We start from the raw sequence: 15080 nt of genomic DNA, 5'->3' as shown, positions 1-15080 counted from the left end.
TTGACCCTTTGCAACTATGTCACTTACTCTTGTTGAGGCGTCATGGCTGATGTCGGAAGTGAGGGACTGCGATTGTTTTCCCAAGGTGTTTTTACCAACAAAGCCAGGGTGTTTGATAATTCAAGTCAAATGAATTTGTCTGTGGAAGTAGCACACCTAATTGGGGCTTATAGATTGTGGTATTTACAAAAGTTGGAAAAAGCTGGCATAGAAACCAACCCATACCTCCACCCTACTGACTTGTTTGTTGATTTGATCAAATTGTCAACTTTGTTTGAATTCATGTCACATGATTTATAGTACTTGTCATAAACAGTTTCCCCTTAAACTGGGACAGACTTAGGGTGTTTACACACCTGATAGTTCAGTAGACTTGGTTTGATTAGTGACCACAATAGGAACATTTGCTACATTTTCAGTCGGTGCACTTTACTTTCAGGCTACACTGTCAAATGAACTAAACCTTTTGAAAAACCTCACCTGTGGTGGCCCGACACCAAGAACCTCTGAAGGAAACAACACAAGAACCTAAAGAGAAAAATGGAGTGTCGTCAAATTGTAGTGAGTGTAGGACTTCTCCTTTGTCTTTGGTAAAAGACTAGAGCTCAGTCCTCCCCAACAGCGCCAGCAGGTTTGTTTTGGTTGTATTCACCCAGAATGCCCTGCCCTATTGTCCACTTCCTGCTTTTGGAACAGTCTTCACTCCACTCAGCATCCAAACTGTGCCTGAGATCACTTTAATAGAACAGAGATCGAGGTTTTTAGGTGGGCCAGTGTTCATTTACCCGTTCACACCTACCCAAGCAAACTGGCATTTCAAGGCAAACAAACTAGAGTGGGATTAAAGCGTACTAAATGAGGCGGGTGTGAATACATAGTTAAAAACTTTAAAAAGTCCATATGCTTATGTTTTTTTTGTACATATGTAACCTATATGATGGTGGAGCATTCTCTCCATGGTTACTGATTATATGCATGTCTTCACAGTACAGTATTTGACTGCATCTTACTAATCTGAGTAGCTTGCAGAAAGTGTTTGCTGCATATAACACATCAAGGACTCCCAGTCCTTACGATTGATGGCTACTATCCATAGCTGTCTTCATCAAAAGATTTACGATAAAATGACAATTCTGGTTTGGTCTGTTTGTGTAGCCGACCTGTAGCCATTTTTAAGTAACAGCAACATTAGGCTACTTACTGTTCCTGACAAACTTGACAGCTGGGAACTGTCAAGTTTGGGTCAATAGAGACAGATGATCTGTTCTCAGCCTACAACAGAAAATAATGCTCCCCATCTCCCCTAATAAGAGTACAAAGTGCATGATATCTCCTCCTCATCCTCCTGTACAGTGAATGCTTTGCTGTTATTGAGTTCAAACTGTTTATTTCATCTGGATGTGACCAATGCCAGCACCGCACGATCCAGACTGATCTTCCTTTTTTCTAAACTCTGCTGTTTCTCTTGCAGTTGAAGTTAACTCCGGAGTACCTCCAGTTGATGAAGTACAACGCCATCGCAGCCAACAGCAAGATCTACTTTGGCAACGACATACCTCAGATGTTTGTGGACTCCGGCTCCGCGGGGAGCTCCATCAAGGCCTCCGCAGCCCTGGACGTTATTAGTGATCAGGTTATAGACCTGGATTAATGAAGAAAGTACTTGGACTCTTAGGACCACCCAGGAGTGGTGGGCTCTTTGCGGGTGGCAGAGGTGCTCTCCGTTACCAACAGAACCTGCTGCCGGGGCCAGTATTTCTCAGACAATTCAGAATCAGTGCTGGGAATCCTACTGGAAGGTAAAATAAAAGTTCATGCAAGGTTTCTTCTACTCTGTCCTGGATAAAAGGTCACATTTAAACTTAACTGTAGGTTAGATATTATGTTCAGCTCTCCCATGTCATTCTGACTGTCATTCAGCCAAAACAAATGGCTTTCAAGATTTATTTTTGTTGCCTCTCTTCTTAGGGTTGAACCGACAGTCATTGCAGTTACACAATCACTGCTTTCTGCTGTAGCTGTTTCCTTTTAACAAAGTCAATAGCTTTTTCTTTTTTTCTGGGTTCCACTTTGTGAGCCTGCCAAGCTGTCAGTGAGTCTCATGGTTGGTCTGAGCCGAACAAAGTGCGATTTTCAGTTCATGCTCCTCAATTAAAACAGGATTAAAGAACGTGTTTCTGTGGGCCATTTCTTTAGGTACTCATCAGATTGATAGCTCACAATTTAGATGCTGAACATTATCCCACAATTTACTTTTTAAGGTAGATGTTTGACTCATTTCAACAAAGGAATATTCTAGAACTCGTCTCCAGCGGTCTTGTAAAAAGCCTCCTAAAGTCTAAACGTCCCATAACTTTATAATATGCCAGAAGAAAATTTTACAATATGAAGTTTTAAGTTTACCAAAAAAAAAAGGCGCCCTTGAAATACTTTGTGACCTTGAAGGAGAGAGGATTTAAAAAGAATATGTGATGGAGATCAGAGTATGTTTCTTTAACAATGGGTTCCCAGGAAAACACCTGCTGGGCCAGATCAAAGCTGTGCTGTGACTCAGCAGCTCTTTAAATGTGTGTTTGTGTCTTGAGTTGAGACTTAATTACAGCCTGTCATCCTTCATTAAGACGGATAAGGCTCTGAGGCTGTTTGAATGTGGTCGAAAGCCCCACTTATTACACCCATGAGGAAACGTTTGACCGCATCAGCCGTCTTTCTTTTGGTGACCTTAAAGGATCTCATTTTATCAGTTCATGCTGCATTTTACTACAAGTCATTCCCACTTCCAATTTGTTCCTGTAAATTAATTATTTCCACGTACTGGAACTACTTTACATACTTTTTCATGATTTATAAAGATAAAACGTCAGAAAAGTACTCGGGTCTCAGGTGTTGTTTTGTTTTTTTTATTCTAAAAGTTTTATAGCCTATAACCAGGGCTGGTTTTAGAAGAGTATGGACCCCTGTGCTAGAGCCAGTTTTGGTTTCCTATACCAAACGATTTAAAAAATAAAAATAAATACTTTACTAATGCAAATTACAGAACATCAATAAGTAGATCCACACATTTGCAGGTACAACTTAGTTGGTTTAAAACATCTGCAGATGGCTTCATCTTGGTCCCAAAAAGAGGATTTTCAAATATTTGAGTGTAGTTTCAATTAACTAAAACATAATATATTAATAAAACACCACATGTGAAATGAGCCCAGGACGTTAATATGATTATGCACAGTACCCATTAAAAAAAAAACTATTTCCCCCCCACCCTCCAAAAATCTTGTGGCCCTGGGCTGCCGCCTTCGTAAGCCCTTTCTAAAGACTGAGCCAGCCTATGACACCCTATTTTTTGATACTGATCTCCGTTTTTGGGGCCAGATGATTCACGGAAAGAGATTGTGATGGCAGACAAAACCAAAACAAACCAGAACCACGTCTTGTATTTGGGTATTTTTCTGCATTTACCAACTTAACCACCCAGCAGCAGACTATGAATAGCTCATATAAATTATTTTTGACTCATCAGCTTCCAAACCAGGAAGAAAACAGCCCGTTGGTGGTTACAGACGTATGGTATGACAGACCCCCTTTCCCCTCCGTCACAAATGGAAGAATATTAAACGAATTGGCGAAATTACCAGCGGCATAGTGATCTTTAGTCTGTTTAGATGCAAGCAAACAGAAAATTCCCCTTAATAAAATTAAAAACAGCTTTAAAGCTTCCTGTTCCTCTCAGTGAGATCTGCTGGTAACTGTATCATAATTGGAAAAATGTGTTTTTTTGGAGGGGGTTTTCTTGTGGGCGTCAAAGAGGCACCATCTGGTAGTGAGTCGGACTCGATTTCCTTCTGACCTGCTTGACGAATACGGGCCCTGAGCGCAGCAACGGACAGCACAAGCTTGATGAATGTACTGCGGTAGCTGCTCACTGTCTCATTTAAATCACTGCTTTATTTGTATGATTGTTTTTTTGTGTGTGTGTGTACAGTGAATCTATAATTCCTTTGATTTGTGAAGCTGAAACTTTACTTCTTTTCTCTGTTTTTTCTGTTGAATAACACGTGTTGATGGCGTTTTTCGTAGGAGACTGTGCCAAGAGCATCTTAAATTATGAAGCAGAAAAGAAGCTTTTTACTTTAGTTTGGACATCCAAACTTAGACCGGTGTCATCTGCTTGAGTCTGGACTTTTTTCTGCAATCATTTGATGAATGTTTTACTGGTTGTGTTGGAAATTGTTCAACAGGAATCATTGGCAGCATTATCAGTCTGAAGGTGAAGGAGGGAACATAAAAATAAATGTGGACAGAGACTATAGAAACATTTCACTGTGGACAAAATTACAGGCATTTTTAAAAATCTTTACAAGGAGCATGTAACGCCGCATTATGTAAAAACTCCACGATATGATTTAATGTAAAAAAAATCAGCCTTTGCGTCATTTTTTTGTGTCATTAATAATGATAATTAATGTCATAAATGTAATGAAATCTTTGAGCGCATTTTGAATCGTTTTGCCTTGAACACTTGAGTGGATATGAGTCTGAAAAGGAAACTAAATGAAAAAAACTGTTTGGCTTTTATTGACTCAATTTGAATGCATCGTGATTAGTATTACAAGTATGATGATTTGGATGAACATGAACAGTTTGTGATTATTGCATAGTTTTGAAAAAGAAAAAAAAAGCTACCTCCACATTTTGTAATAATCGGCACAAAAGGTAATAAAATCCTTCTACGTTCTGCTGCATATGTAAAACGTTACATTTTACGTTTATTATTACATAATGCTTTTTTAATTGTTACATTTTGAAGCCAAATTTTCGGATATTAACATAATGCTGCGTTACAGAGCAAAGAGAAAACAAAATCCATTTGCTGTGATGTCTTCTGTTTACTTCTGTTTTTGATTTTTGATTGGTTTTGGTTCCATGGTGCATTGAGTTATTGACGAAATTCAGGGTTTTTTGTTTTTTTTTTCCAAAGAACTATTGTGTGTCCATCCAGATTTACACGTTTCTTAGCAGGCGGCGCCCTTTAAAGCTACGGGATTATGCCCTGATATTCATTCCAGTGTCTCAGGTGGACTGAGACGAGCACTGAGTCAACAAAACATTGTTATTGCACTGCTTTCAGTGATGAATGTACAATCAACATATTGTCTTCTGGCAATAATCTGCTGTTTTAATTGAGAAATAACGTCAAGGAGCTTCTCGGCAAGGGGCAGTAATATATCTAGAATTTTTTTTTTTTTTTTACTGATAAAGTAAGAGTTTCAGCATGTGTTTGAAACACAATAAAATCCACAAAAGCTAACAGCCGTTTGTCTTTCATTTTAAATTTGTATTTTGAAATGTCGAAATGTCACAAACAAAGTGACGGACATTCATCAGTCTTGAAAAACTTATATAAAAAATAAGAGCGGTTTTCTAAAGTTTTGCCACTGGCGAACCGCAGTGAAAGCCATTATCCACAAATAGAAAGCAAAAACTCGAGTTGTGAAACTAATTGGGCGGGCCCACTGACATTTACGCCTCGACTCATCCATGAGGTCACGGAGAAAGGCGTAACGTCTGAAGCAACACATGCTTCGCCCCATCTGAGTCGAGGTCAGTGCTCGGGATTCAGCACCGAGAGCAAACTCTCCCGTGGGATCCATTTTTGGTTTCCATGAGAAGAGTTTTGTGGCCATAATAACTTCCGATTACTTGATGGACCCCAAGAGTGTTGGGGAAAAATATTCTATGGGACAAAAATGGAACATTTTTGTACAACAAGCTTTTCTGCTCTGTGGTGGTAAATCCTTGACATTGTTCTCACTTGGGTTTTGCAGTAGGACAATGATCCAAACACTAAAAAACAAATGTTTTGGTATGGTCAATGTCCAGATATAAATCTCTAAAAAATCCTTAAAACAAATGGTTGAAAACCCTTTACTGTGGCTTTATGAAACGCTTCTCCAAAAAGACCACAATTCCTCGACCATAAAAGACACTCAGCTGAAGTACGACGTTTCATATCTATTCAGATTCTTTGTCAGATATGAAAAATGTCTAATGACTTGAAACTCTGAAGAGACATGGCACTTTAATGTCTTGAAATGTGGTCCATGAATAAAGTTTTGCTTATATTTCAGTCTCATAATCTTACATTTGAGAATAAAAGCAACCTGTAAGTTGAGTATTCATTTAGTAGAGGGGGAAAAAAACATTTTCAGAAGCAGATTTTTTGTGAGAAAAGTTTTTAGCCTCCTACGAAAGTCTTGCTTCACTTTGACTCATCCCACACATTTTGTTCATAGGATTGAAATGTGATTCATTTCAGTGTTAGCTTGGTCATGTGTAGCACTTTTTAATGTACAAAGGGACTAGGTGGGATATATCAGAAGACTAAATTCAGATCAAGCCTCTGATTTTGAGTCCAAACTGATAAAAGGGCTGTGTGCTATGACAGGAATCCAAAAGTGTCATACACCACCATACCATCCCAGAGGAAACCCTGTAGAAAGGTTTAATCGTACACTCCTAGCAATACTAGGAACCCTTGAACCAAAACAGAAGTCAAAATGGAAAGAATATGTTAAACCTCTCGTTCATGCGTACAATTGTACCAGAAATGACAGGATATAGTCCTTATGAACTTATGTTTGGACGCTGTCCTCGACTCCCGATTGATCTTGCTTTTGGTCTTCCTGTCTGTGAAGAGAAATGTCCATCAGATTCGCAGTATGTACAGAACCTGAAGTCACGGTTGAAAGAAAGTTAGATAGCATCAAAGAACTCTGCCAGAAGTGCTAAAAGAAACAAGACTCGGTTCGATCAGCGGGTTCTACTATCCAAGCTGGAAGTTGGAGATCGAGTACTTGTGCGGAATGCGAGTCTCAGAGGTAAACACAAACTGTGATAAATGGGAACAGGATGTATTTGTAGCGGTGAAGTGTGCTGGAAACCTCCCAGTTTATACAGTAAAACCAGAGTGCAAAGATGGCCCAATACGCACTCTACACAGAGATCTTCTTCCATATGGTTTTCTCCCTATGACAGATTCTGAAAGACCAACTGAGACAGTTCCAGTCACAAAACCCTAGACAACGTCAACACACCAAGAAATGGCAAGAATCTCCTGAGGACTATAGAGAAGGTGAGAACTGTGAGCAAAAAGAGATTCAATTATATCTAGTTCCACCTCCAGTAGAGTTCAAAGTGGAGAAAACATTCAGAAAGTAGCACTTTTTAATGTACGAAGGGACTAGGTGGGATATATCAGAAGGCTAAATTCGTCTACTGGAGCTGTTGTCAGTAATCAATAAAAACAATGCAAAAGAATAACTGCTTTCAATACCATGTATTTTAAAGAGAAAATTAAAGTGACCACCACAAGACAAACATACATAGAACCCAAAATAATACATACAAAATAAATATACACAGTACTGCAGTAAATCTTCCATACATTTGTGCACAACCATCTTAAATTCCCCCACTGGTCAGCACAGTGTCTGACCGACACACATTCGAAAAGTCCGTAGTTGAATTGTCTAGATATTTGAGATGACAATGTCCAAGCGCAAGTCGTTTCAGATGAAGAGATGAATAGTGGATTGTGTGTCTGAATGATGAAATGGAGGGGGAAATAATACAGACCATCAGCCTCTTACCAGACCAGTATGGAGTGAATCTCAGGTTCTCCTGACCCCAGCCAGTTCTCATAAGCTCGCCATCCTTTAACCCTAAAAAGGGTCACCTGGCCAATTCCATTTATAGTTCAGTGCATGACAGCTTCATGGCTCCCAAGTTCACTGGATGTTCAGATCTGTCACTCCTTTGTCTCCAGCTCTCCCCCTCACACCTGACTGGGAAAGCTGGAGCAGGCCTCAATAACTACCTCAGGTGTGTTAATTGGCTGAATGCACTGTGTGACTGACTGTCACTCTAACCAATGGAGCAGCAAAGGCGGGATTTAAGGGCAGTTGTTGGGTTACACGTGCGTTCTGTTGTATTCATCCTGCTAAAAGATCCAATGACACATTGGGTTAATTTAAGGTTTTCAGCATATTTTGACAGCGTTATCAACATCATATTATCAGAGAAAATCCAAGCAAAAGACTTCCAAGGAACTAAAAAGAAAAAAAACAGCTGGGGAAGCTTTGAGTGCAGATGTTCTGTGGAAAAGTGTGGGTGTAATTAGTGTCAGTCGGCACTCTCTCGAGTTAACCCTGTAGCGGAAAACAGTCTAAATCGGGGTCTGTTTTCAATGTACTTTTCGCACAAGAGCTGTAGAGTTTTTCTCAAGAACTGATTTTATCGTTTGAAAGTACAGTTGAAACCAGACGTTTATATATAGTAAGTAAAAAGACACATTTTTGCTCTGATTTAACTCAAGACTGACACTCAAGACAGTGTGGAATTTTTTTTTTTTTTTTTTTTATTATTATTTGTTTTATGTAAATTTATGGTTTCAGCTGTGAAGTAGAGCGTGTCGGATGTCTGATGGCATCTGTTAGCATCCGATAGGAAGGGGAAATCGTTGAGGCATGTTTCTTTTACCTCAGAAGAGGGTTTATTTCTGTATTCAGAGATAATAGATGAGTTTTCGGCGATGTCAGATTACATAACATGATACCATCATGTGCCGCGCCTCCATATTAAAAAATCCCCGACAATTCCAGCCTTGGGTGGTGCTGCTTTCAGGTACAGCTGTAATAAAGGAATTTACCATGACACCTAGAGCGTGGGCCCGGATCCGGGGCCCCTCCTACTCCGGGTAGAGTCTGAGCTGAGCAGAGGGAAGAGCACACAGTAATCACTCTGGCGCTGGAAGAGGCAGGACCGCGCGAGGAGATGATGTAAAGTGACCCACGCCGTGCTTACACCGTGATGAACGAATCCGTGGCAGACCTCGGGCATGCGGACGCGCCCGTCTTACAGGGACTGTGGGAGAGCGTGAGAGCCGGGCAGCAGCAGATCCTGCTCTCCCCGTACCTGGCCGCGTCCTGCGCCTTCCTCACGCACCTCGCGCTCTGCTCACCTTTCCTCGTGCTGGACGCGCTGGGAGGCGTGTGTCAGCGCGTCCGCTCGTGGAGGATAGCGGCGGGCTCGGGCCCTCCGCCGTCCCTCTGGAAGTGGCACGAGTGCTTTTGGAGGGTCCTCTTCAAGTACGCCACGGCGGTGCTGCCCGCCGCGGCGCTCTTCCAGCTGCTGCGCAGCCCGAGCCTGCCGGAGCTGGCCCCGTCCTGCTGGCGGCTGTCTGTGGAGGTGGTCGCGTGCTTCCTGGTCTTCGACACATCCTTCTTTATATGGCACTACTGTATGCACAGGTGAGAAATAAGATTTTTTTTAAATAGTCTACGGCTACTTGTGGCACGTTCAGAGCAAACTGAATCATGTGGAATGATTCTGATGTGGTTTGGGGGAAACAGTGTGAACTGATGGAGGCAACAGTTGGTAATGTCTTATCTGAGGCTCTTCCTATTTATTTTAATCATACTTCTTAATTGCCATTGAATGTTAGGGCAGAATTAGCCTAAATATGCTTCCCAAAAACTGCCAATATCAGTTTTACTACTTTAGTTTTACTTTTTGAACAAGTTAGCCATTTATCTTTAACTATAAAATGTCCGTAGTAGCAAAATGAAACAGTAATTTTCTCAACATCAGGCCAGAATTGTCTTAACGTGACACTGAAAATTCACAAATACTAATATGAGACAGAGCTCATCTCCCTTACTCTGTATAAAGTGAGTGTATCCACTAAGCTTTTACCTGATAATATAATGTACGCTGATTATTTAATATAATTAAACAGTAATTATTAAGTAATTAAACTTTTGAGAGAAAAGAAAATCTTCAATTTATATTACCATATAGAAGCCTTTCTTTAGTAAGCAACCATTAAATATTTATGCCATTATGTGGGTTTTAAATCTGCAGTTAACGAGAATTTTCAATTATTTCAAAAAAAGAAAATGATTGACACAGGGAGTAGCTGCAGCGTCTGACTTCATTTCCTGATGACTGAGTCAACTCTGTCCCAACAGAGCAACTTTTCTGTAATGTGTTTCATTTTCTGTTATCTTTTCTAAGAGCTTGAGCCAACACTCCTTAAAAAAAAAAACTTAAGCTTCTCATAGGTTTCATCTGCTGCTTTTAACACGCCTCCTTTTCGCTCTAATAATTTCCACATCAAAGCGTGTAGGTGCGGAACAGAAAAAGATCAGATTTTGAGTTTCCAACAGGAAACAGCTTAAAATGATCTGATTCCTGTTAACATCTAATGGTTCTGCACACCACTGATTGGGATCTAAGAGACCATTTCTAGATAAGCTTATTGTGTGGAAACCACTACAGTACCACCCCTTACAGCAGTGGTCCCCAAACCTTTTCCTGTGAGGGCCACATAACTTTTCCCTGCTCTGCTCTGGTGTAACAGAAAAAGTGTTACACGTTTGTCACCTGCGCTGCCGGAAATTGCAAAACCCGTTAGTGAAACGGTCACTGGGACTGACTAGTATATATTTCATTGGGGGAAACCTGGAATGCGGCGTTCATAACAAACGCGTGTGTTCATCTGCTCTACCTCTAGCAAACAACCGTACTGATTTAAATAACATAAAAGTCAAGCAGTTCCCTAAAAGTCCAACAGATGGCAGCAATGCCATGCAAAACAAAACACCCACAGTTTACAGGACACACTTCCTGCTAAAGAGCCCCCTGGTGGTTGAAGAAAAATCCACATATAAACCGGACAATACAATATATAAAAAAAATCTGAATGCTCTCTGGTATTGTTCAGGGGGCCGGGCCAAATGTGGAGGCGGGCCGGATCCGGCCCGCGGGCCGCAGCTTGGGGACCACTGCCTTACAGGCTACATACATGTTACATCATAACAGTGTGTGCAAATCAAAAGATCAAAACTTTGTAATGATGGTTGTTTGCTGGGAAGTAAAACTTGATTTTTATCAGAAATTTGAGGACAAAATTTATTTTACATTAAAAATAAACAGATAATGTCCTCTTGCTTCATAATATTGCTCTAACTAGCAAATGCAGGCAACCAGCTTGTCCATATGGGATGCCTGAATTTTCAAGACATGACTTGCAAAGGAGAAAAAAAAACAGCAAACAAAAAAAAATAAAAACAAGTAAAAAGATGCTAACAGCCTATCTGTACTCTTGATACACTATTTTGGATAAGTATCCAAACAATGAGGGTTTAGTCAATGTAAGCAACCAGTTTTACAGCATCACTTTATAACAGGATGTTCTTGATACTTGTAATATTTTGCAGATGACAAAATGTTGCTCCTGTTAGGTGTTTACAAGATGTAAATGGGCCTGTGGCTGTTGACAAGTGCACTTAAAACCTAATTAATAACATCCAAGTGAAATATTTGTTTTAATATCAAACCTCTTAAGACTTTTTACAGAAAAACAACGCAAAACTATCACCTCATATAATGTTATGCTGACGAAACGCTGCTTTTGTTATGGAAAAAAACAGACAAAACGATGGAGGTTTTGTGTTTTCTAGAACTTAGTCTTCGTGGAGGAAAACATAACATGTGAAGAAAAAGGTTTAAAACATCATGCTTTACTTTATGTTTGAGTATTTATTATGAACATGTAGGAACCATAAAGTTATTATATAACAGCAGATTAGACGAATTCAAAAGCAGTGACTATTAAAAAATACGTACCCTCAGATATTGGGGTTGAAAGTGAAAAAAGTGCATACCTATTTTGAGCACATATGCCAGGGATGTTAAACTCATTTTCATTTTGGGCCCCTTCAAAAATCTGAATGTTCTTAAAGGGCCCGTTGTGCCAGGATGTATTGATAAAACCCACTAAACGGTTTAAATATCATTAAATAGCTGTTTGTTTCAGCATTCAGTAAGTGTTTCTTAAAATTAAATAATATTGAACATCTTTTCACACTGGTCAGTCCATTCAGGATTTCTTGATTGTTTTAATGTTTTTGTTTGAGATCAAAATCACAGATTTTGTTTGTGCTAAATTAGAAATACCTGTGAGGAATTTTTACCACATTTGCACCAATGTATAATGTTAAATATGACTTTTTATTAATTGCCATATCGGTCACGGAGTATAGCTTGATATCAGGTACTGCTGAGACAGCTGTCGCTTAGACCAAATGTTTATGGCCAATTTTGAGGGGAAAAAATTGCAGCAAAAATTTGAAAAAAATGTAGGAATCTGTGGATTTTGTGTGAATTTTGCAGATTTGTGAAAAACTGGATGGACTTATTGATGTAACGTGGAGTCTAGAGGGCCACATAAAAAGCTACGGCGAGCCAGATTGGCCCCCGGGCCTTGAGTTTGACACATGTCAAAGTCTCTCTGATCTCTGACCAAACCTCCACAGTGGATTGTTGAATGGACAACAAACTGAGACCAACATGTTTTTGTTTCCCCAACTAGGGTTCCCTGGTTGTATCGGGCCGTCCACCAGATGCACCACCAGCACCACGTTCCCTTTGCGTTGGCGGCGCAGGACGCCAGCTCGGCTGAACTGCTGTCGCTCCTGCTGCTGGCCCTGGGCAGCGCCTGGATGCTGGGCTGCCATCCACTTAGCGAAGTCCTCTTCCACTTTCTCAACAGCTGGCTGGCGGTGGAGGACCACTGCGGATACAACCTGCCATGGGCGTTGCACAGAATACTTCCCTGCATGGGAGGAGCCCCCTTCCACCAAACACATCACAAGAAGCAGAGTAAAAACTTTGCCCCCTACTTCACACACTGGGATCATTTCTTTGGGACATACATAGAGCCACGTTCCTATTTCAGGAAGAGACACGACAGGACGGTCATGAAGTGAATCGTGAATTTGCCATATACCTGTTTGTGTCTGCGTGTGTGCGTGGGGAGGGGTGTTATCATTGTGTACTCATATGAAGGCATGTTTCTTTTGGCTTGTTGGCAGAGGGAAGACTGACATACGACATCTCTAAGATGAATAAATGCAGCTAACATTTCCTTAACATCACCGATATTTTTAAATGGTTCTTTTGACACAGTAGATGAGTACACAGGATGTATATGTATGTATTTATGAGGAGAGAGAAAGTCCAAAATATTTTATTGTAATCATCTGCAGCTAAAAGTTCAAACCCATCAGTGTTTTTTTTTTAAATCTACCTCTGCTCTCAGTAACTCTTGTCTTTTAAAATTCAATCATGTGGTTCAAATGCTTACTATGAAATGGGACATCATTCACCAAAGTTTGTTCGTTTTAAATTAACGACATCTTGTGCTGATTACCATGCAGCTAGTATCAGCGATTTTCCTCCTACATGTTTATCCACTTTCTGCCAAATTTGTATTGATGCAAAAAAGTGTCAAAAATGCTTTGTTTTATATTTTGTATTTTCACAAAATGAATAAAAGTTTTATAGATCTCTAACTCTGATCTAAATACCTTGTCATGAGTAGATTTATCCAGCTCAGGTTTGTTCAGATTATGTTGCTTCAGTGATTTATAACTAAACATACAGGATTTCAGATGAATTAGAAAAAGTGTAAAATGGAAATTTAATCCGTTGCAGCATAGAAAACGGCAAGTCCGATTCTGTCTTCAGCCCCTGTTGTGCTTTCACAGCTGCACAACACAGGGGGGCGCCCAGTCCCCACGGATGGCACACTTACAAAAGCAACATAAAGTTGCTCATTGCCTTAACTGACAGATGATTTCTCATTTTCTCCCCTTTTGATCTCTCATGCTGCTCCCTGACAGAACAATGGTGAGCCACATCGCACGTATCCAAACCTGCCACTGAACAGAAAAAAAAATAAGCTTCTAAAATTTACAAAATTAAAGTTTTGTTTTGCAGCCGACATCCAAGGAGGTGCATTCTTCTGCTTTTCCAAGTTTCTTTGGAAAATGATCCCGATGGATTTGTAATCAGCCGATTGTAAACATTTTCAGTTTGAGTGATTTTGGTTAGCATCTGAGTCACTGTTAGCCTTGGAGTTCCTTCACTTCCCTACAAACTCACATCAGCATGGCACATGTCTCTTTACTGTAAGAAAACTGATAATAATGTCATATAACATACATTTAAATAAAAAATCAAACTATTACTGTTGCTGTAAGTTTGGAAAAGATCCGTTGTCGCATCTTTTTCTGGTTCAGACTGCATCAAAATATCTGCTTTCAGGCCCAAATCCGTAAAGGGGCCGTATAACGCTAACGTCAGTTGTTATAAAAACGTTATTTATATAAAATATGACTTAAAAGAAATTTTACTTCCTAATTTAACACCTTGAAATTGGGTCTCTGTCTCTTTGAAAACTCCTGCTCTTTCTGAAGCTCCACCTTCATGAATTTGTCACAACATGGTTCCTCTATTAATCCTTTAACAACGTTTTTCCCAGCGATGCTCTGAGAAATGGCTCATAACGAGCTCAGCAGATGCTCAGTTTCACCAGGTGTTTGCTGATTGATGCTGGCTAGTCTGAAGGAGCAGAGAGGGTGAGTCACAAGAGGGGTCTGCTCTGTGTTTTTTAGGAGGAGATTCATTCTGGAAGGCGCACCAGGTCCAACCAGGTGTTTGGCACAGCTGAATGGAGGGAATAACAACGTGATGTAAAGTTAACTAAATTTGATTTTACATAATACGGCCTCTTTAAAGCTTTAAAGGAGGTGAAGCCTAAGCCATAATTCTAAAACAAAACAAAAAAAGCCCCAACATTTAACTTAGAGACTTTTTTTTTGTCCAGAAAAAACAGTCTCTAAGGACTTTGTGTTGTGTTTAGAATATGAAGCAATTTAATGTCGAAACAAATTGGGAAATCTTTCATCTAACAAAATGTTAGAGGAGGATAATGGGGAAAGGAAGAAGGACATTTCTTAAGACTGACCTTATTTTGCTGTAATAAATATATTTTTTCAGATTATGAGTACAGTTGTAGTATGAGAAGGCAAATCAAATATTGAGTTTCATATTTTGCCCTCAGTTTCTAATAATAATTCAGATGTCCTGTGGCTATCCGCTGTCATTTCACATCCAACCACTTCCACGGAAGACTTAACTTTGCAGTAAAAACCACATGTTCATTACCTGATGTT

General features: G+C 39.9%; 2 protein-coding genes and 1 long non-coding RNA gene across 3 annotated transcripts in view; 2 read left to right on the top strand and 1 right to left on the bottom strand.

Annotated features, from left to right (window-relative positions):
- The window catches only part of erlin2 (ER lipid raft associated 2), a 37783-nt gene extending 32475 nt beyond the window's left edge, over window positions 1-5308 (top strand). The window contains exon 12 of the mRNA XM_008417677.3: window positions 1472-5308. Coding sequence (XP_008415899.1) covers window positions 1472-1651 — 180 coding nt within the window. The 3' untranslated portion in view covers window positions 1652-5308. The remainder of the gene's footprint in view (window positions 1-1471) is intronic.
- Window positions 5309-6478: 1170 nt separating this feature from the next.
- On the bottom strand, window positions 6479-8797 carry LOC145553010 (uncharacterized). The gene is made up of 2 exons (XR_014089181.1): window positions 8708-8797; window positions 6479-7999 (listed from the first exon to the last, which is right to left on the bottom strand). It is a non-coding gene; the product is annotated as an uncharacterized LOC145553010 (long non-coding RNA).
- On the top strand, window positions 8724-13415 carry ch25hl3 (cholesterol 25-hydroxylase like 3). Its single transcript, XM_008417678.3, has 2 exons — window positions 8724-9308; window positions 12434-13415. The coding sequence occupies exons 1-2, from the start codon at window positions 8869-8871 to the stop codon at window positions 12828-12830; spliced, it is 837 nt and encodes a 278-aa protein (XP_008415900.1). The 5' UTR covers window positions 8724-8868; the 3' UTR covers window positions 12831-13415.
- Window positions 13416-15080: the final 1665 nt, after the last annotated feature.

Source organism: Poecilia reticulata, chromosome 9 (genome assembly GCF_904066995.2).
Source record: "Poecilia reticulata chromosome 9, P_reticulata-male-v2, whole genome shotgun sequence".
Lineage (NCBI taxonomy): Eukaryota > Metazoa > Chordata > Actinopteri > Cyprinodontiformes > Poeciliidae > Poecilia > Poecilia reticulata.
This window is presented reverse-complemented; position numbering and strand designations above follow the sequence as displayed.

Coding starts and splice junctions, on each gene's coding strand:
- ch25hl3 (XM_008417678.3), top strand. CDS start 8,869: ATGAACGAATCCGTGGCAGACCTCGGGCATGCGGACGCGCCCGTCTTA. Junction 9,309..12,433: donor TGGCACTACTGTATGCACAG/GTGAGAAATAAG, acceptor TTCCCCAACTAG/GGTTCCCTGGTTGTATCGGG.